General features: G+C 38.5%; 2 protein-coding genes across 2 annotated transcripts in view; both read left to right on the forward strand.

The window, feature by feature from the left end:
- The window catches only part of LOC127029898 (macrophage mannose receptor 1-like), a 35089-nt gene extending 34268 nt beyond the window's left edge, over positions 1 to 821 (forward strand). The window contains exon 30 of the mRNA XM_050915711.1: positions 160 to 821. Within this exon, the coding sequence (XP_050771668.1) occupies positions 160 to 290 (131 nt within the window). The 3' untranslated portion in view covers positions 291 to 821. The remainder of the gene's footprint in view (positions 1 to 159) is intronic.
- A 2502-nt stretch (positions 822 to 3323) lies between these two features.
- Positions 3324 to 22291, forward strand: part of LOC127029900 (macrophage mannose receptor 1-like) — a 34731-nt gene continuing 15763 nt past the window's right edge. Inside the window, exons 1-16 of the mRNA XM_050915713.1 lie at positions 3324 to 3384; positions 4594 to 4767; positions 5958 to 6119; positions 7064 to 7177; positions 8285 to 8431; positions 9673 to 9855; positions 10752 to 10906; positions 12174 to 12287; positions 13482 to 13597; positions 14494 to 14642; positions 15492 to 15691; positions 17029 to 17156; positions 18483 to 18570; positions 19177 to 19321; positions 21631 to 21666; positions 21767 to 21930. Of these exons, the coding sequence (XP_050771670.1) occupies positions 3324 to 3384; positions 4594 to 4767; positions 5958 to 6119; positions 7064 to 7177; positions 8285 to 8431; positions 9673 to 9855; positions 10752 to 10906; positions 12174 to 12287; positions 13482 to 13597; positions 14494 to 14642; positions 15492 to 15691; positions 17029 to 17156; positions 18483 to 18570; positions 19177 to 19321; positions 21631 to 21666; positions 21767 to 21930 (2136 nt within the window). The remainder of the gene's footprint in view (positions 3385 to 4593; positions 4768 to 5957; positions 6120 to 7063; positions 7178 to 8284; positions 8432 to 9672; positions 9856 to 10751; positions 10907 to 12173; positions 12288 to 13481; positions 13598 to 14493; positions 14643 to 15491; positions 15692 to 17028; positions 17157 to 18482; positions 18571 to 19176; positions 19322 to 21630; positions 21667 to 21766; positions 21931 to 22291) is intronic.

Consider the following 22291-nt stretch of genomic DNA (forward strand, 5'->3'; position numbering starts at 1 on the left):
AGCAACAGAGACCTGGCTACTGATCAGCAACAATTCAGGGCTCAGGTTTACACTGAACAGACTCCAAGTTCAGGCAGGAGAGAACATCTCCATGTTTTTCACGTTGTATGTGGAATAAAAAATTACTAAGGTTCTCACAGTTATATGCATTCATTTCAGGCAAGGAAAAGAATGAAGAGACTCACCCACCTGTTCATGTCTCCGTTTGGGCACTCATTTTCTTGGCTATTCTCACTCTTCTTGGAGCTGGCATGTCATTCTATTTCTACAAGAGAAAAAGACAAAACTAACTATCAACAGATTCTGACAATGAAACACTTCTAAAATGATGTGTTGGTGACTGAAGAATTGTTGAGAATGGATCCTGTGGCATGAACCAATTCAGAGGAGCAAGTTACTTGCTGAAATTAAAGGATGTATCTGTTAAAAGCCTCTAGTGAGGATATCTGTAATCTTAAATCCCTTTTCTCTTTTTGCACTAGCAGGCTCTTTTGTATCATGCATATTTTACAAAATCGGAATCATGGATTGATGTTATAGTTTTGTAACAGTCAAGATGTTCTCATGTGCCTTAGCAAAAACACTAATGTAAATAACTTGTAAAGAACAAATAAACGTACTGAAAAAGGACTATAAAAGTCAACTAGAGAGAATGAATGTTCAATAAAGTGTGATTACTATTTAGAACTGTATTCCCATGACTTTGTGGACACTGCAAAGAACTCAGAAAAATAAAATCTGCCCAACTCTGTTGCAATCTTGAACTTGTTTTGGCCCACAAACTTCACTGCATCAGACCAGCACTTTTATTGTTCCTTATAGCCGTATCCTATTACAGTTACTTACAAAATGGTGCTTCATATACTTATCTCAGACAACTTTGGGAGAGAAAACCTTGCCATTTTCATTTTCTGCTATGGAAAATACAGTTCATACTAGCAAAGGATATTAAGCTCAGGTGTAGGTCTTGGTCTTTTTTCAATTTGATAACACGATTGTTAACTGTAGTACATTCACTAACATGAATTAAAATTTTCTCACCCTTGCATTCTTCCCTCTTTTTGTTAATGCTTTGAAATAAATAAAGTTTTTATTAGTATAATTTTTCAGCTTCAGCCTTTCCTGTGAATCAAGTGAGAGGAAAGGGGAAGGGAGGTGCTCCTGTCTGCACAATAACTTTTTTGTCAATAACAAGGAGAGCTTCTCTCCCCACCACTTTGAATTCAGCTTGAATAAGCACCAACGTGCCATTTTTAAATGTGAGAAAAAGGAACTGAAAACTAAGGAATGCAGCAGATGGTACTGTACTAGGCATCTGCAAGAAGACTAAGTTTAAGATGTTAGAAAAACAGTGGAAAGCAGTACAAAATAGCATTTAGGTGAGCTGCAAGTATAATTTAGACACTAAACACTTCACGTGCTTAGCAGATAGCCCCAGCAAACAACCTGCCTTCCCCAGGCTGCACAGGGTCTACTGAGCCAGCTGGAAAGTTAAAAGAAAGAATAATAAAAAGTAATGAAGTTTCTTTTCTAGGCACCGGACTCCTGTTTTCTCGGCATAAGTACAATCAAGAATTTAGCACACTGGTGAGAACAGGTTATTGCACAAGTGAAATGCAGCATGCAGGACACTGACCCCAAAAAGTTTGTAACCAGCATCAAGCTGGTTGGTCACATGAAAGGGGCAGCTCTGAAGCGCTCAATTCTTCTTTTAGCCTACCCCAATATCTGCACTAATCTCCCCTCATCACTCTGCAACCTTGGGGAGCTGAATCCTTGCAAGCATCCATTTACACAAGTGGGAGACTAAAGCCCAGTTTGGACCAGAGCACGGCTGGCACTTTGTGAGGCAGAGGAGGGAACTAGGCAGGAATTGTGTCCTCCAGGTATTTTCCCTTGGGATCCCCTCTGTCGGAGCCCTTTCATTTTGTGATTTCAGATGTATCCGAAATACGGTTTCACTCAGTACACTCAGCTTCTGTTTCTCTCCCACCCCATTGTTGTCTGTGGCAACACCCAGCTTTACGACTTTGGGCTACTCTTGCAAGCCTTGCTCACACTGAGCTCTCCCTGAATGCCACCTGCAAATAGAATAGTTATTATTAAACAATTTATTGAATTCCTATGTTTACTGAAATCCAGCCATTTTTTTCTGAAAATGTTTCTCTCTTAGCACTTTCTAACAGTCAACAAGTTTAGCCAGTTCTTGCAATAATTTTCCCTAACACCTTATAAATAAAAGCAAAGATAGTTGCTCCTCATATGACATCTTCTGTTCAGCTTCTATGTATATCTCGCTACTGACTATTTCACTTCTCGCTTTTTTTCAATTTCATTATCACAACTTCTTTTAATTTCACTGATGTAAATAAACAGAAGGAACAGTAGGACTTGTCTGCATGTGAATATTTGCCAGCACAGTTTTGCAGTGTAGTTGTACAAGAATTGCCATGCCAATATAAGTCTTCAGATGAGCACTTTGCTCACACATTAAAAGGAGCTTTTCCAATTTAGCTTACTTTTGGCTTTGTCCTGGAACACCCTCATTAGGAATTTGTCAGATAGATGAACACATCCTTTTGCTTGGCAAAAGTATTACAGGCAAAAGTTTCCGTCCTGTTACAGGGAAGCTTACCACTAGCCTATAGCACAGAACATCTTCACTTCTTTCAGATCTTCAACAAGTAGTTATAAACAGCTCAGCCTCAAACTGTGATCAAAGCAAGCAGTGTAACAGTGCAGAAAAAAAGCAATTTTAGCCCTCAAAGTGAGCAATAATTAATAATGCACCCAATACTGCAGATCCTGTAAAATTTGCTCTCTTTATTCTAGATATGTAGAGGCGTGACATTAGAGCGATGTACTGAACTACTGGGGTTTTGTCTCCCTTTGTTTCTGAGATGTAAGGGTTAAAGCAGAGACTGAGTTTTTAATCCATGATATTTCACTGCAGTTTTCTTGTCACCAATTCTTAAGTTGCTTTTGTAGAGGTCTGTCCTGTGTAGCACCCCAACAACTGACTCGTATATAATACTAGCAAAGTCCCAGAAAAAGACAAATGTCACCACCTCTAGTGACAAGGATGGAGACTTCAGTTTTGGAAGTGACTTGCTCTTCAAAGACAGCAATGTTTGCAAAGTGCACTCTAGTTATTTCAATATACCATGTGACAGGATATTTCCTTATTTAGAGTACAGAGCTTTATCCATCTAGCCTTTGCACAGAGAAGGACCTGTTACTGTCCTCCCTCAGAAAGATTTTATACACTGCCAATCTTATAGTCCAACTTTTGATAGAGGAATGAAAAGCAAGTTACATTTGCAATGAGTTTCTCCAGGTTCCTAGTTTTTCTTTCCCTCGTGCATGGTTCATTACAGTCACTGGGTAAGTTTCCTGTTAGTTTTGTGTTAAACTAGATATGAAAATGCTGTTCCTTGGGCAGCTTTACAGTTTTAATGCATAGACTGATTATTTTGTATTTTATCAGATTTGATACATGATCTAAAGAGTATGTTGTGTATTATCCTGGCATTCTTGATTCACAGAATAAAGAGGGGAGATGTAGGGATGTTGGGGGAAATGGAGTTAATAAGAGCAGGATCTTTAAACTGGAATTTCTTTCTGTGGAAATATTAAATCGGATGGCACTGTGTGGGAGGGTGATGAGAGATGAGGAAGCATGGAGCTCTTTCCATTTACCCTCCCCATCACACCCATGGTGCAGTGATCAGTCAAAGGGTGTTAGAGCCATGTTTTCATGACAGCTGTGCAAGTTTCTCTTTCTGCTCCAAGACATGAGGTATGAGAAGGAACAACTGGCTCCTCCTCTCTGGTCTGACCAAATTAGAAGAATAGTTCTAGCCTGAAGATGTAGATCACTCATTAGGTATAGCTATAGAGAGAAACAGTAAAGCAGTAATGTATGTAGAACTGAGTGGATGAATGTGTTTGCATGAATGTGAGATTGAGAGCTTATATCAGAAATTTCAGGATAAAAGAACGCTCCCGTAATACTGTGATAGTTTAAAAAGATGAAGCATTGCTAACCTTAAGGAATCTGAGTTGAGGGTGAATCTGCAAGACCTCTCCAAGTGCAGAAATGTGCAATTGAAACCTAAAATTTTCACGGTGTAAATATGCTCATGACAAGCTGACCTCTATTCTCTCTGGGCAGCTATCCTTTTTCTTTAAACAATTAATGAAAAGATGGAGTGATAAAGCAAGCCTATTGAGCCATACAGAATACAACAATGCAGTGAAATCATTGTTGTCTGAGATCTACTTGTGGTTTTTCTGTCCTCAGGAACCACAACTTATCAGCAACTTATCATCAGAGAATTTGACTTTCCTACAAGGTATATATATCAAACTCTAAACACAGTATTTAAAACCCAAATTTTACTAAAACAAGATTTTATTTCAAATCTTTAGCTACACAAGGAGGAAAAATGATAAAAATTAATTAAAAAAAGATGGTGTGACCTCTCAGTTTAGACAGACAGATATACTGATAGATAGATCCATTACTAGGAAGTCAGATTTATGATTTTATGATTATTTTCATATGTCCACTTAACCCTTTCTTCCCCCTAGATACCTTTACATTACAAGGAAATGCCAATGGACAGCCATGTGTATTCCCTTTCAAATATGAAGGCAAACAGTACAATGAGTGCACAGATGCTGGTAGGTCAGATGGCTGGCTCTGGTGTGCGACAACTGCAGACTTTGATGCTGATAAACTGTATGGATTTTGCCCACTAATAAGTAAGTCCTGCATTTTATTTATTAACTTGTTATGAAACATTGTTGAGAAAACCATCTATTGCGCTACCAGGTTCTTTATCAGCTACCAGCTGCACACCCTCATGACAAGCCTTGTCAGAGTTAGCCCAAATGAAAATCATCTGATTGAACATTAGCCCTGGTAGCCAAGTGCTCCCTCTATAGCGAGCGGAGAGTAAGAGGTGCCTCCAGAGTGCGGTTCAGCCCAGCCAGGTTCTGACTCACCTGCTGGAGGTGGCTGTTTCTCTTTGTGGACTAGAGAGGTGAGGAGGCTCTTTGATATCTCATTTTATGTGACTTAAGTGCATGGCATGACCAGCGTGAATTTAGACCGATATCTTCCTTTCAAAAAATTCCCATTGCTCTTTATTCCTCAGGCATGCCCTGTAGGTCAATTCTCACTTAAACGGCTATATACTGTTTTTTGCCCTTAACGTCCAGTTCCGATCTTGTTCTTGTCTCCTATTGCCAGCCTACACAAAAATGCTGCTGCTAAAATTATCCTCCTCTCCCATCTTTGTACTATCTTCTGCACCGAACTTATGTTTGGATCCCTCCACCTCAGGACACAAACTGCTTCACTTTTCTGACCAACTGCCTTCCCAATAACACAACAGTTTCACAAGGTTTTGTGAGTTGTTCTGCAAACAAAGACTGCGGCTGATCTGCACATTGGTGCTACACAGACTGTTTTTATAGCTCCTCGGGCTGTCAAGGGCCAGGTTCTGCCATTTTTGAGAAAGCTGCTTCTCTTGATGATGAGCTAAGAGGGAGTTCCTGCCCTGCGGGGATGAAGAGCCTCCAGGGTGATAGTTCACCTACATGCTTACTTTCCTCCTCTGTCCTCACCCTGGAATCTCTTTTTTCAATCAACAGATATGTCTGGTTTACCTAGTACTACATTTTGAGTAAAAGAAAATTTAAAAGCAAATATTGGAAACCCATTCACTCCCTTCTAAAAACTTAGAAATTTAAAATAATGTTTTTAAGTTTTTTTTTTTTAATTGATGCTTCATCTGATTTCAATTTTTCTGGTGCTTTAAAATCGATGATAGCATACAGTTAATAGTGTGCATTTTTAGAGATTTTGCATCATTACATACTTCATTTGCTTTTAATTGGTGTAATGTCAATCCTCTAACAGCAGTGCTCTATGTCACTTCTTCTTCCAGATGACACAGAAAGATTTTGGACAGAAGATGTTTCAACTGGCATTCACTATCAGATAAACTCAGAATCAGCTCTAATGTGGCACCAAGCAAGGAAAAGCTGTCAGCAGCAAAATGCAGAACTATTAAGCATCACAGAGATTCATGAGCAAGCATATATCGGAGGTAAAATGATAGAGGACAAGACCTAAAAATATGCTGCCCCAGAGCTTTAGACGATGAAGTTGGCTGCCTTGTCTTCTGTCTCAGCGGAGAAGACAGGGTGCCAGGGGTGGTTCAGCAGCCGCCAAAAGGGAGATGGTCTGAACTGCCCTTCCACGAGCTGGTGGTTTTTTCTGAAGGGTCGGTCCCAAACCTCTATAGGGGGGGAAGTGGCCCCATCCCACCTTTGTGCTCCAGGTGGGAGCTATCTCATCTTCTGCAGCCTGTCCCAGGGGGAGGGTTTCCTCCGCTTGCCTTCGTGCCGGTGCACTCATTCCTGGGCAGGTCTATGGTCTGGTCCTCAAATTTACCTTTTCCTCTGTGTTTCAAGGATTATTAATCTTTCTAGGAGAACATATGATGATGGCTGGATTGGTCCTACTATGGGTACATTTGCATACATAAACTCCAAATAACTCCAGTAGATTTCAGATACAAGTATCATGGTATGAGTTTGGTTATAAATTGTGTGAAGGAGGCTTTGAAACCACTCACAGAGAAAAAAATCTGGAAGCAACTGATTGGCACACTGTCTTTGTCTTTCTGATGCATTTACTCCATGAAATCTGTTACAGAAACATTTTAGCACAATTCCCTAATGAAAATAAGGTATTTTTTACATCTCTTATGTTGTAATGGAACAAAGTGAGAGAAGTAAACTCTTATTTAAGTAGTGAAATAAGACGTTCTTTTGCCCTTTTAACTACTGAGATCTCTGCTAAATCAATATTTATTCATTTACATATTTTACTTTTTTAACCTGTGCACCTCAGTAATGGGGAAAGTACTGGTTTGGGGCTGGTTTAAACTAAGAAATATATATTTCTTACTTTTGACTTTATTTCTTTTAGATGAACTTGCTAAGAATGAGAATAGGGAGATACAACTGACTTTTTTTTGTAATTTAGAGCTAACTAAAAAATTCAGTTTTGCATTTTGGATCGGATTGAACGCTTTGAATTTCAACAGTGGATGGCAATGGGCTGGGGGCAGCCCTTTCAGATATTTAAACTGGGCTCCAGGTAAGAGCTGTATCTATTTTGTAATCTTTGAATGGATTCTGATAAGACACAAACTAATAAAAACTGCCCTACCTACTTTTATTTCAGGAAAGCCCCTTCTGATTTACAATAGCTGAAGATCTAGATCTTTATTTTAAGAAGTACACTTCCAAATTACAAAGTTCACTGTGGATATCAGCTATAGCAAGTTCATTAACTTTCTTATATAAGCAAAGAGCTTGTTTATGAAAGCAGAGTATCATTTGGAGTGATATATAACCCTACAGACCAGAGATCAGAATTTTTCCATAACTTGTTCCCCAAGAGTATAAATATAAATCAAATCTTCCAAAAGTAGCAAAATATTTAGAAAATAATGGCACTAAGTAGTCTGGAGAAATTCTAAATGTTATTGAGAGGCTTACAGAGCCAGCTCATAATTCCTTGGCAGTTTATGCAAAATTGCACTGGGCCACCTCAAGGAAGGCAGACAGGGTGGGTTTGTGGTGCTCCTCACACATGGGGAGTTCTTCTGTTTGCTTGTTGGTTTTTTGGTCCTGTGTTTTCTTTGTGCCACGAGTATTTCAAGCCATCTCCTGTTCTGGAAAAGTTACAAGGTGGTAAAGGAATAATTAAACTCTCCTCTAAGTTTTCAAAAATTCTGTATCAGGCAATTTCTTTTGCTGCTTACAGAGGTTTTTACACACTGCAACAGAAAAGAGAAAAGCTATTTATAGGAAAGTAGAATTATGAAATTCTTGAGATATACCGGAGGGATGGTATAATTTAAAACTGAATATTTTTAAAGTTTGGAGGTTTTTGACACAGTACAATGGTCTAGCTTCAGCTGTTCTGTCTGTGAGCACCAGGATATCAGGAAAAGAACCAGAAATTTCCCAGTACTATCCTGACACAAAGTCAGTGGAGGGTCATTACTTCACTCTCAAAGCATAGACTAAAAGCAGCATCCTATAGAGTACAACACCAGTTATCCTATGGGAGAGGGCTTCTTCATATTAAGCATTGAAGAAATCAGAAAAAGTTGATGTTTCTACTGATAATACGATGGTTTTGTTAATCTTTTTATTTATTTTTGCTGTGAGATTCTATTTTCTCTCTTACTCAAAGGAAGTCCTTTCCTGCTCCCTGGGAAAATCTGTGGAGTGATGAATCCCAGAAAGAATGCTAAATGGGAAAACCAAGCATGTAACCACAGACTCGGCTACATTTGTAAAAAGAGAAGCTTCAGTTCAAAGTCTGACATTATACCCAAAGGTAGGTTAGATTTTTCTTTGACTTCTAGAAAGAGCAATCTGTAAAGATCTGCAAATGATAACAGGCATGCAATATTATTTTTCAATCAAGACGTTAGAAACCTTTGAAAAACACAGCTATACATGCACGCACAGATTGCTAGATATTGCTTTTGTCCTCCCATTGTGTATTAACCATTCGTAGGAGAATATTACTGTTTTGTTCCATCACTCTATCATTCATTCTCGCAAGACAGATAGAAGCTGCTCTGTCATGGTAACCAGTGCCAGCAATCAAATTTGCATAAATACAGTAGAAATTTTATGCTTCTCATTTTCTTCTCATTTACTCCAAATGAGCAATTGCAGTTACTCTAATATTAATGCAAAAAATCCTCTGATGACAACAGTATGCAATGCATTGGGTTCATACGAGCAGAGCAGGAGGAGCAGCAATATTCACACAGGCTATATTTCATCCATGGGCCACCCCGACCTGAGGCTTCAATGACACAACGTGGCTATGAACATGCCACGCACAGGAGGGATCTGCTGGAGACTGTCTTCTGGGAATGTTATAAAAGCTACTTTTAAAGAAGTAGTTATATTAAAGAAAGTAGAGAAATAACTTCAGAGAATCTTTATTCCCTATTAACCTTAAAAAGAAATGCAGGACTATTTTTAAAGCAAGCTTAAAGGAAGCTTTTAAAGATATTTAGGAATCAAAGTAGCAAAAAAGCCACTGAGTTAATATGAAGAGAAATCTACCAACTCTGCACTAATTTGCACTGTTTACTGACCTGCAATTACCAAAGGATTACTTCACACTTTTCCATATCTGAAAATTACGTGTGTTTGCAAGAAGACATGGAACAGGATGCAGAGCCTCATGTCAGCCACTGCATGCAGCACGGGAGACCGTGACACGCTGACCGAACTGCTCCGGGGGGCAAAGAAGGGAGAGGCTGACGTCTGCTTTGGTCTCTCTTTCCTCCCAGAGCAATATTTTGAATTGCATCTCTGACACAATGTGGGCATTTTTCAATGATTCTATGCTTAAGGAGACATCATTCTATTTGCATATTTAGCATACTGTGCCTTAATGATATTTGTTTTTCATTTGAATGTATTTGCATTTCTAACTACAGCTTTATGTTTATTCATATAGTCCCACTTTTGTAAAGAGTGCTCAAGAGACCTCATTCTAGTGTCCTTTATTTTCCTCTTACAAAATTGCTCTGAAAAACTGTGCTTTAATTTTAGAGGAATTGAAACCTATTAAGTGCACAGATGGTTGGTGGCCATATGCAGGCCACTGCTACAGCATTCAGCGAGAACCCAAATTATGGAAAGATGCCCTGACTTCATGTAAGAAGCAAGATGGAGATTTGGCAAGTGTCCACAACATTGCTGAATACAGCTTTCTAGTGTCACAGCTTGATTACAGTGAGTATATATGTAGGCCTGTATTTTGTTTGCCCCATCTGTAACATAAAAGCTGGGCTTCATATTAAATATTAATGCTTTTTTTCTGAAATGTCACAAGTGGAAGGCTAAGTCTAACTTACAGTATTCTTTTCTGTTGTTGCTGTTGCATAAACATAGAAGTATATTTATATTTATCAAGAAATAATCTACACTGTAAAACATTATAAAGCGGGAAAAGAAAAAAAATAGAGACACATAAAGATCTCTAAAACTTGCACTTTTGGCACCTTTATTCTATGCGCAATATCTTCAGACCTGAGCTCCAAACCTATAAGAAATTTAAGTTCTTGCTGAGGTTAAAACCTTTTGCTGAGGTTAACCTCTTGCTGTATATCCTTCTAAGCAAATTATATCTTTTCACTTCTGATTTTCCTTGGATCTGTAGTAAGCAGTCCTGACACTTGCTGCACATGCTGGACTTGGTGAACACCCCATTACAAGCCCTCTAATGCTTCCCCATGAAGGAGATGTATTGGCAGATGTCTTCATGGCTTGGGCTCAGTATGATCTCCTGACAGGCGGGACACTCACTGTCCTACCCTCCATGCTAGGGGCCATTTTGTTGTTCTGAATCACAGATACTCAGAAAGTTTGTAAAAATCTTCTGCCAGCCATGAAGAGCTTTATGTTTACTAAACTCAGTATTTCTGGATGGAATCCGAGGCCTTTTCAGTACAGACCAAGACATCGCTTACTGCAGATCTGAGAGGAAACCCGCATTTTTGTTAAAGCACGAAGACCACCTCACACGTACCACATCCTGACTTTATCAGTCCCTGTCTGTTCCGAATGTGAAAACATTCACTGTATTGCATAGCGAACTGTAAGCAAACCTATTTCTTTTCATGCTTCAGAGCCGACAGAAGAGCTATGGCTGGGTCTGAACGACCTGAAGGCTCACTTCTATTTCGAGTGGAGTGACGGGACTCCTGTGATGTTCACCAAATGGCAGCGCAGGCATCCCACCTACACAAATGGTCTGGAGGACTGCGTTGTTATGAAGGGGCAGGTATAACCATGCAGTCATTTTATAGTAATGCAAACTATAATAACTATGTCAGCCTGAAGTCACTTGCTATTATATACTTATTCAGGAGTCATTTTTTATATTAACTTAAAATAATTTTCCCCACAAATTTGGCATCAACCAGAAGAGATGTTCAGAGGACAGGAGAGATCAGAAATAGAGAGGTAGCATTTTCCTAGTGCTACCTTTTGAAATTTCATATCTGGTGAAATGTCTGATCCAGAAATTTTACATTAGATTCATTCTAATGCTGCAGCAATGAAAAAAGTTATAGCTCTGGGAGAGGAAAGAATGAACTAGCTAATACATTGTGTGGGTATCATAGCTGCTATTTGCATACCTCATTTTCCAATCCAGGTGACCATTATGTCCCTCAATGACACTTCATTGAGACATGGCATTGAGGCATGGAGACCTGGCACTAGGGCATGTTTCTTCAGCTGTGACATAAAGAGAGAATTAACACCTACCTGCCAAATACCTAACCTAAAATCCCATAATATTTCTGACTGCTTGACTAATAAACTTTATTTTCTTGCAAGACATGGTTGTTGGCACATTCACATGCATGTGCGTGCACACACATACACACATAAAAAGTGTCACGAATTTTAAAAGAAACAAATTGAAAATGATGTTATGAAAGAAATGCTGTTATTGAAAGAACTGCTATATCATAGAATAATATTGATGTTTGCTAGTATTAGGCATCAATAGAATTGATCCTAAACCAGATTTTATGCGGGAAAAAGCTCCTATTTAAATTTTATTTTTTATGTAATTCCTTTTGTAAAAGAAATCAATCATTTTCAGAGTCTTCTCCTTGACGGATAAAATAGTTAGATTTACTGCAACACACTCAAGATGTGCATTATTTCAGTTTCATTGATCCTTTTTCCAGAAGTGTAGTGAAATGATCCTGCTCTAAATGCAGATCCATTAGCCCCAGATGAGATGTATCTTTACAAACCCTCTCATTAAATAGTTATGATAGCAAGTAATGCTGAGACTTCAAGATGTTATTTATTTCCTTCTTTCATCTCAAAACAGCATCAAATGGATCTTAAACGAATACTAACAGATGTGTCTATTATTTTTTTTTTTAAATAAACCTCCAGCAATGATCCTATAGGCTTCCTAGGTAACATATTTCAGTGGGCCTTGTAGTGAAGACAGAGAAAAACACTAGTTTTCTTACGTTTAGGAATGTCCCTTTTTTTACATTTGTTTCTTCTCCCTGCTATTCTAGGATGGATACTGGGCAACTGATGTTTGTGATAAGCAACTTGGTTACATCTGTAAAAAGAAGCCTTCATCACAATCCTTTGAAAAAGAGACAATCGAGGACGCAGGCTGCCAGAAAGTAAATGCTCTCTCATAAATTAATTATGTTGGGAAAAATGAACAGGAATTAATTTACTGGTTCTTGCTTCTTTTAGAGTCTTTGTGTTTGCATCTTCTAGAAAAGCTACTCTTGAGGAAACCTAGTCTTTTCCTACTAGCAATTTACTAATATATGTGCATTTTTCATTTTTGCTCTGAAAATACTCAAGAAAGTCAAGACTCATTTACATGTACATGAATACTGCCTTTCCCTCCATTCCTGGATGAGCCACCCTGTGACAAAACTACATACATCTTTTAAATCATAATTTCACCACTATTCTCTCTGTTTATGCTCTTAGCCTAACAATACATGTAAAATTACCAAAAGCCACTTTGCCTCTTCTCTCAGATCTGCTGTCTATTTAAAGTCTTTATAGAGTTCTTACTATATCAGAATGAGAAAAGAAAATAATTTCAAAACAGAAAAGGATCAGCTTTTCTGTACCATGTTCCTACCGATGGACTACTTAGTTGGCCTTTGAGTGATATCAGTAGGTTATTTTTTTCCAAACAAGTAATTTTTCCAGAATTGACCTTTTCAGAAAATCATTATATCTGTATTGGTCAGCATAGATTTCTCTAAGAGCAGGAAGAAGCAGGGATGTTTTAACGATATTTCTCCTTTCTACCCTCCCCACAAACAAGCACTGAGTGGATTCCTCTTGGCTCAGAAAGTCTCCTCACCCACTGCACTTAGGGGTGGCAGGGGCAGCTTTAGGGAGCTGTGCTTGTATGTGAATTCATTTCCATATTGCAATATCTTTGTATTTCATTATGTCAGATCCCGCAGCTCTGGAAGGCTGGAGCTGCAGCCCCCCCCGAATGAATCACAGGCTTGTTATGGTGCAGTTTGCATAATCCCAGCCTTACAGAGCACTGGAAAGCAATAGCAAATAGCACAGTCACAACTTTCTTTGAAAAGTCATGTACATGTAAAAGAGATGAAAACTAAGATCTTAATGTCATCCTTTAAACAAAAAAGGCCTTCTGTAGGAGCAAACAGCAAAAAAACCCCAGCTTTTGTTTATTAATAGATTGGCCCAGTCTAATCTTGTTTTTAAGCTTAGCTGCAACAGATTTAACATCAAATATTTATATACAAAAGAGCAGAGCTAATTTCTATATTGAAGTCTCTTTCAGTTTCACATTAAGAACCTTATGTTTGTCACAGGGTTGGAAAAGATACGGTTTTCACTGTTACTTGGTGGGCTCTGCACTTTTGACGTTCTCAGAAGCAAATAAAACATGTGAACAGAGCAAAGCTTATCTAGCTACGGTGGAAAGCAGGTAGGAAAATATCTTTTTTTATACTTCAAAATCAGTGCTTCTGATGGAGAAACTTGCAAAACTTGTCCATTTTTTGAACTCTTCAAAGTGTTTTATCAGTGCTTTTCAAAAATTTTGTAGTAGTAAGCCAAATAAAATTATCCATGCAGGAAAAAAAAGACTCAATGGTTTAGGGCTTTCTACTTAATCTATTATAACAGTTTTCAAATTTTGGGGGTTCTTGAGTTAAACAGTTTTGTCTTATCTTTCATTTCATAATTAAAGCAACTTCTATGTTATTTTTGGTTTTTTTTCTGTTGGAAAGTAGTTACTATAATTTTCATCTATTTACTGATGGGTGTTATCTCATTATGATAGGAAAGCTTTAACAAAAATATTTTCCTAAACTACCTTCTAAGCCAAATTCTGAAGAAATGTAGGAAATCTTCCCCAGGACCTGCCCCACCACAGCCATAATGTATCATCTCCAACCTATCCATACCTCAGTCAGGCTTTGCAGGCTTCATGGCCTCTGAGGAACATGACTGCCTTCAGAGGTGATGGCTAGCAAAGCTGACAGTTTGGTCCTGACTTGGTGGTCTGTTTGGGGCACCTCAAAGATTTGGAAAGACAAGGAAAATAGTAGAATACAACTACAAGCCCACGTGAGCAGTGATTTGCTACATTTCGCAGAACTGGGTGGAAAGGAGAGAAGATGCCTTCAGCTGAAAGGAGAAAGTTGTCCCTTACCAAATTCTTTTGACCACACTTAAAAGCCTGCTGAGGTTTTGCCTGAAATTCACTGAGGAGCTGTTGCCTTGGGGTCAAGCTAGCATGATAGCGATACCTCTATTTGTACCACTTAGCTTAATATTGCAAGGTAGTAGGTTGTGAATGAATGCTGTTTTCCACTTCAGAAATGAGCAAGCCTTTCTGATTAGTCTGACGGGGCTGAGGTCTGAAAAATATTTCTGGATTGGTCTCTCCGACACAGAAGAACGAGGGAGTTTCAAGTGGACCAGTGGTGAAACTCCTCTCCTCACACACTGGAACACAGCAATGCCAGGTAAGCTCTGCATGGGCTCAACCCTTGTGATAGGAGTGCAGCTGCAATTCATGCGGGTTTCTGCTTTCCATCCCATGGTGTTAGAAATTAAAGTAGGCATTTTCTTTTGTGCTTGTAGCTGTAGGTGGCCAACGCCATCAGATCTTGTGTTTGATGCCAGTGCAACAAGCACTGTCACAGCTGAGTGTCAGGTGTTGTGCAAGTCAAACTCCTGCGAAATTGTACAGAAACAGATTTTTAATGGGTTAGACTGAAGGCAATACTGTGCAGGAGTTAACAAGGTCCATAGTCTCATTTTTTTCAACTTTTTAACACCAGTTAACAACAACTCATCAGATATTGTGAAAAATTATTATGGACAGTGTTTTGACCCACAAGGTGCACATGTCAGAAATGAGCAGTGAACGTCTGCCTGTTTTGCACTTCAGCAAAACAAATGAGCATCTAGCTGGGAACTCTTGCCTTCACGCTAGCTAGTTATGCCTTAAAACAAACTTGTTGTACTTGATGTCAGCCTTCTTGAAATTGAATTACCTGGATATTGAGAACCCCAAAGTAGTTGTCAGGCCATCTGCTACATATGTAAATAAAATCAAGTGCCACTTGCCCTGTGATTTCCCTGGGGTGGCAAGATAAGGAAGATTTGTATTCTAAAGCTGCTAATCTCCGTTTTTGGCAAAGGTGTGTCGGTGAGACTCATTGGCCCATATCTGGGCTCTGGCCAGATATTTTAATCTGCATAATCTGCATCATTCTTTTCACAATTTTCTGTGAATAAAAGCAAAGGTCTCATTTCTTAGAGAGCAATTAAGACACTTATTTTATTCATTTCTTTTCCATATCACAAAGGAAAAGAGCATGGCTGTGTTGCCATGGGAACTGGAATTGCAACTGGATTATGGGATGTTATTAGCTGTGAGAAGACAGCAAATTATCTTTGCAAACAGCGGGCAGCAGGAGTGCCTCCTCCTGCTCCTCCAGTACAGGTCCGTGCAGCCGCCTGTGCCGAAGGCTGGGACGGAGCCTTGCAGGCAGACTCGTGCTTCAAAGTAAGTGTGTGTCTACTTTCACTGTGAGCCTGAGCACGGGGGAACCCAGGGGTCGGTGCCCTGGTCACCGTGGTACTCAGGGACCCAGGTGCTGGGTCATTTTTTGGGAACAATCTTCTCCATGGTATTCAAGGGCAAAAAAAAAAAAGAGAAAATCCATCAAATAGAATGAAAGTCAACAATGGAAAAACTGAAACAATGAAAACAGAGTGCTAGAAATATGCTTTCTTTTATTTAAATGCCAGGTGAGAACCTCACCTAATTTATTTGCTTCCAGGAATTTGGGACTTCAGAAAAACATAGTATTGCATCTCAAGAGCTGGCAGTGTGACTTGCATAAGACAATGTTTCTAAGAGAAAACTTACGGAAACCTGGCCCTCTGCCACCTTTTTCTCACACAGCATGTGATACTTTTAGTGATACTTTTAGATCCAGGTTTAGTTTGACATTGGTGACTCTTCAGCAAGTAAAGGTTTTGGGTATTCTCTTGATTTAGCTAAAAATGTCTTAAAAAGTCTCCTTTTTGAAAAGAAAAAATGCAAAGAAAAGGCAAAATAGATCAAGTAAATACACAATAAACATTGCTCTTCCAGGTCTTTACGTAAGTATCCTCTCACTTTCTTTCTTGAGACTGTCTGCCTGTTGGGAGGCCAGAGATTATTTTAGCCCTGTATTTATAAGGGTCTCAACTTCTATGTCACATTTAATTATTGTTACTAACATTATTAGTTCTGCCAGTTACCAAATGGTTGATTATCCTTCCCCCAAAATGTCAAGCATCCAGTTCCTTACTTCAAGAATGTACGTACTTCATAGTAGAAAGTGGAGTTATTTGTATGCTGGCACCACCACACAAAAATCTCTTCCTCAGCCAGGGTCAGCACCTTGCCAAACGGCTTTCTCTGTCCATACCATCTTTTCTATTCCAACCTATTGGTTTTCCCCCCACCTTCCATTTCTCAAAAATCTCCTGCTTTCTACCGCAAAATACCACAACTGAGCTATTCCATCTTTCTTTGAGCCTTTCAGTGGTAAAAGTTTCAATTAAGTTATAAATTATTTTTTTCTTCTCTGTACATTGTGATACCTTTTGTTCTCCTCAGATGCCTATGCTACTCTTGCCTTATTTTAAAATAGAGGATGCTAAGAAAAAATACTTCCACTTTACATTACTAATGTTTAATATTATAGGTCTTGACAGACATTATATTGTCTCACTCAAGAATAAAGGGGTGCTAAAGTGATACTGATTTTAATTACATAGGCAATTATATATTTTTATATGCCAAACTTTGCACATTTAGTAATTTATTTTTACTTTTTTTTTTCTCAATAGTTTTTTGTGAGAGAGGGAAACCAAAAGAAGTCTTGGTTTGAGGCTGAAGAATTCTGTAGAGAAACAGGAGGAAATCTGGTCACAATCAATACAAGAGAAGATCAAATTTTATTGTGGCAATTAGCATCGTGAGTACCTACACAACGATTCTTTTTCATGATCATGCTATGTTACATAATAATTCCTTCAAAATATATCTGGAGCTGGGCAAGTGAATGAATAAACACAATCAAATTTTCAATTAAAATGAAAATTTTTCATCTGGAAATATCATCCTGAAACATTACTTTTTTTTTTTTTTTTAGATTTTGAATATTTCAAAGATGCTTTCATATTTTTGAAATTTTCATCACAGGTTTTTATCAAGGCTGTTCTCCATATCTGATCAACTTTGTACATGTTAGTCCCTCTCCCAAAAGGGAGACAACAAAATGTTCAGCTCTAACTGTGCCTTTTTTTAACTGGCTGCAATTCATATTTTAATCAACGCATTCAAAAACCTCCTTGAGTTAAGGTGTAATGTAAACCAAAATGCAAGGACTTAATGCAGAAATTTTCTGACTATAAACTGAAGACTCCTGAAATCAAACAGGAGTTCATTTTAATTAATTTTTGCTAGCACTGTAGGTGCCATGTCTTCCCTGCAATGTAGAAATTATGCCATTATTTTTCCCCCAAATTAGACCACTATATTCTGATTGTATTCCGTAATGTCAAGACATCTCATTGACAAATAATATATAGCTATTTAACCAAAACTGGTTCACATAGTGGTGAATCTAGGTTTAATTTCTCAAATAGATTTAAAACTGTCATATAGAAAAGTCTTCGTGATCTCACCCTTCTTTATTTTATTATTTTTCAGTATTGTGAGAAGCTGAACATGTTTTTACTTGTCTAAAAGTTAAGTCTCTGCTTTAGACTATGAAATCTTTGCAGGGAGAAATCTTCGTGTTATATAGTGAGTGAAATAAGACTCTATTTTATCTGGTCCATGGGTATGACAAGATAAATAGCATGGACTATTAAATAAACTACATAGGAAGTGCCAAGAAGCAAATCAAAGCAGTTGAAAACAATTTTCACTATTTTTTGTTAGTTAAATTGTATTATAGCTCTCTATTGATGTTTTACTTTTGCCAAAATCTCTCCTTGAACTCCTGCTACAGCCCAGAGCTGTGTTGCAGCCACAAGGATGGGAGCCTGAGCCTGAGCTCTGTGCCACATCACTTGTCCTTTAACTTACATTCAAATACGGCAAGTCTTGTCCCAACACAGAGCACTATCAAATCTCTTGACAGAGTGCAGGTGGTGAGCCTGGCTATGGGCCGACAGTGACAGAGCAGCTCCCAACTCAGATGTGACAGAAAGCAGCATGTTTCTATGTTTTCCAGCATTTACATCATGGTCCCACTTTCTACACTCATGTATCGATATTGTACAATTTATTTTAGGGATAAAGGACTGCACACTCAGGCTTTCTGGATCGGTTTGTTTCTCTTAAATCCTGATGAAGGATTTGCCTGGATTGATGGTTCCCCTGTGAGTACTTATTTGCTGAATATTAATTGACTTTCTGTCCTTTAGAATATAGAGATTTTCATCTTTTTATGCCTTTTTCCAATCTTTAAATCTCTTTAAACCTTTGGCAGGTGCATGGCAGCCCTTTATCCATCAGCTGAACAGCTGCAGTGCTCTGTGATGGCACTGTCTTCACACACTAATGGAAGTACAAAATTGCCTGTTTCACCCCTGGTACCATCTTATATCCCATCTTCCACAGTCTGTGCTCTTAGATCTTCACAGCACCCCAGGCTGGGCACTGCTGTATCTAACATACAGAGAAGTCAGGTTGCCATCTTTCACAAAGCAAGATAAACACGACTCCCTCTGCCCATTAGTTTTTCCTCCCTCAGACACATGCTTTTCTATACTGTGTAATCTTTACACCTTTTCCGGGGAGCAATGGGGAAAGTGAGCTGATCAGCATGACTTTCACAGCCCTCTCAAACCTATCTGAACTCGTATTGATCCCATAAACAAGGTACTTGAGATGATGAGATCCTGAAATTGTGTTACGATGGCAATATCTCAGTTACTTCCACTCAGCTCGAATCACATAGTAATTAAGATGTATTTCCAACACAGGTAATTTATGAGAACTGGGATGAAGATGAACCCAACAACCATGAAGAAATTGAACACTGTGTTATGTTTAATAGATCACCCCAAATGCGCTGGAATGACTTGCGCTGTGAACATTTACTTAATTGGATTTGTGAAACAAAAAAAGGTATGATTACTTCCCCATTTAATTGGAGAGATAAACCCAAGTTCAAAACCAAATTGTACGGATTTAAACAAATAGAAAAGAAGAAAGATACTGGGAATTGTTCACTTCAAAACCAGTTGCAGTGAAGGCAACACATAAAGAGGAATGAATCGAGATATTTCAATTGTACTCAGATGCAGGAAGTTAAAGATGTCCCTATTACTTTATCTCTGGCTTTATCTCTTTCTGCCATGGGTTGAATAAATTTGCAAGGCAAAGGTACTTATCAGCTCTCCTTTTATCTCCTCCCTGTATTTCTATCTGCTTCAAGCTTACCCAGGAGAGCCAAAGATGCAGGACACTAGAGTTCCCTGTACAAAAGAGAAAAAAGCTTTGCTTCCCACTGTGAAATGAATAATGGGAACCAAAGAGAGGGATCAGTTGCTATAGGAACCGGCAACTCTGAAAAAGAGATCAAAAGTGGAGGCTGGTGTAGCCTTGAAGGACTCCTGCATCCACCAGCTTCGCCTGGGAAGCAGGGCCCTAACACCAGGCCTCCCGCACCTGGTGCCAGGGCACGAAACAGACGTGATGGACGCGTGTTGGGGTGCCTGCCAGCGGGAAACGGGGTCTTCATAGGCTGAGGACCCCAAGTGACAACTGATAATGAAAGAACTTGTTTTGCTTACTCGGTCCTACTTCCCTACATCCCTGCTTCCTGGTTGTAAACTGAGTACTTGTATGCATCTCCATGGAGCAGGAGATTCTTAAAAGCTTCTTGAAATTAAAAGAAAGTTGAATGTGCACAGGGAACTAGTAGGAGGCACAACAGGGAGGGGAAGGGAGAAGCAGTTATATAAAAAGCACCGAGTATATCTACTATTTGGTGACTCTGCCAACAAACCGTTACCCTTGAACAGCAAATAAGGCACCATGCTAATGTTGAAAAATTGCTTAACCGAAAAGGAAGAAACACGGTTCCTTTGTGGGTAGATTAGTCATACAAATGCACCACCAAAACACTGACTTCTGCATACCAGCTTGAAGCAGTACATCCTGTGCAGCCCCTTCTGGCGCGCTGAGCACGCTGCTTTGTACAGATGTGGCTCTCTGCTCTTGGTGAGATTACTCAGGAGGAGTTCAGAAACCATGACATAAAGACTCTGATCAGTTTATCTTGATCCTAGATGACCTTTCAAAAGTAAAAGAAATAAAAGAATTAGATCCTGTTATTGTGAATCTAGATTATATGATGATCAACGTGAGAGGTGAGATGCTCAGCTGTTAATTCCCTTATATTCACTTAAGACACATATTTACTTAAGATGCTCCATTTTTTGGAAAAACAAGGAATGTTATAGTTATGTTGGGATTAAAAAATAAAATCAAAATGAGGTGAAGTATGTAAATTCATCATGAAGATATTTGAATAGTTTTAGTTCTATTCTTCACTAAATACTTAAGAAGAAAATGTTTAAAAGCTCCCAACAGAAGAATTTTAATTGCTTTTTCATTTGTTTGCTTATTTCTCATCTAAACTGTTCCTGTCATTTCTTTAATAATGTGTTCCTCTCCACCAAACCACAGAAGAAATGGAGAAAGCTAAGAACAGAATTAGTAGTCCCTGTGAAGAACAAAATAACAGGCATCCAAATGAAAGCAGAGCTACCTTTGAGGGGCTATAGCTGGCTCTGGGAATAGCAACAGGTTAATTGCTTCCTCCTGGTCCATCCTGTAATCAGAAACTTGGGTTTGGTATCTACTGGCTCTCCAGGACTCTTAAAAACAGACTTTCCTAGTAAAAGCCAAGCTATCAGGATAGGAAGAATGCATCGAGACACTGGAAATTATGTGTGGTATTAACAAAATACCAGCATTAAGCTTTCAGTACTTGTGAATAGTTTACTACTATGCAGGTTAGCTTGAGAACTTAATATATTGGCTGGATTATGTTGTTTGGCTCTAGTCCCACGAATATAAAAAAAATTAATAATAGCATGCCAAGTAAAAATACTAAATAAACGTTCAAACTGATGTAAGTTTCATCTACAAAGTGTTTACTGCACATCCTGGATTGTTTAATACAGTGCTTTTGGAGATACGTATATATGCTTTAAAGATACATATTTTTCACTAGATAAATGTTTCTAAATTATACATATTTTTTAATTTAATCCAGTGGTATGTGCTCTAAAATCTTGAAAATGCATTAGATAATTCATAGTTCGTTTTTCCCTCTCTATTACACAAAGCATTTGCAACTACATAAACCAAATCTCTGGATTTTTTTGTATTTGGAATGTTGCTCATGATGATCTTTTATTTTATAGGTACACTGCTAAAACCAGAACCGAACTACAAACTTGGTAGGATTTTTTCCTCTTTCAGAGAAAAGTTTACTGTATAGTTTTCAGACTTTGTACAGACCAGATATGAATGTAATATATATGATTCTTTATCTTTCAGAATATCAAGCCACCAATGATGGATGGATTATATATGAAGATAAGCAGTACTATTTCAGCAAAGAACATGTCCATATGGAGGAAGCACGGAGAATTTGCCAGAAGAACTTTGCAGATCTTGTTGTCATTGAGAATGAAAGCAAAAGACAATTTCTATGGAAATACGTAAGCACTGAGCCTATTAATCATAACTGAATTCTGAAGCAGAACAACTGATAAAATAAAGGGAACCGCCTATCAATTTAGCTAGGCTAGAGTCCTGAGCTACTGTCCTACATTGCTTATTTATATAACAATATATCTGTTCAGGACCTGTAAAGAAATTACTATTGCTTTTAGTAGGCAGAGGGAAAAGGCATGCAAATGTTAAAGGTGCAGCAAAGGATAGTCCAGGTCCAGGTTGCTTATCTCTTCTAAGATATGTAGTGTTCAGTACAGTGATTATTGCTTTCCTGTCCAGTGGGTTCCTCACTCCAGGATGTTCCCCATAACCCTGTTGTCTGCTTGAAACCTGGGTCTGAACCTA

Source organism: Gymnogyps californianus, chromosome 2, assembly GCF_018139145.2.
Source record: "Gymnogyps californianus isolate 813 chromosome 2, ASM1813914v2, whole genome shotgun sequence".
NCBI classification, from domain to species: domain Eukaryota; kingdom Metazoa; phylum Chordata; class Aves; order Accipitriformes; family Cathartidae; genus Gymnogyps; species Gymnogyps californianus.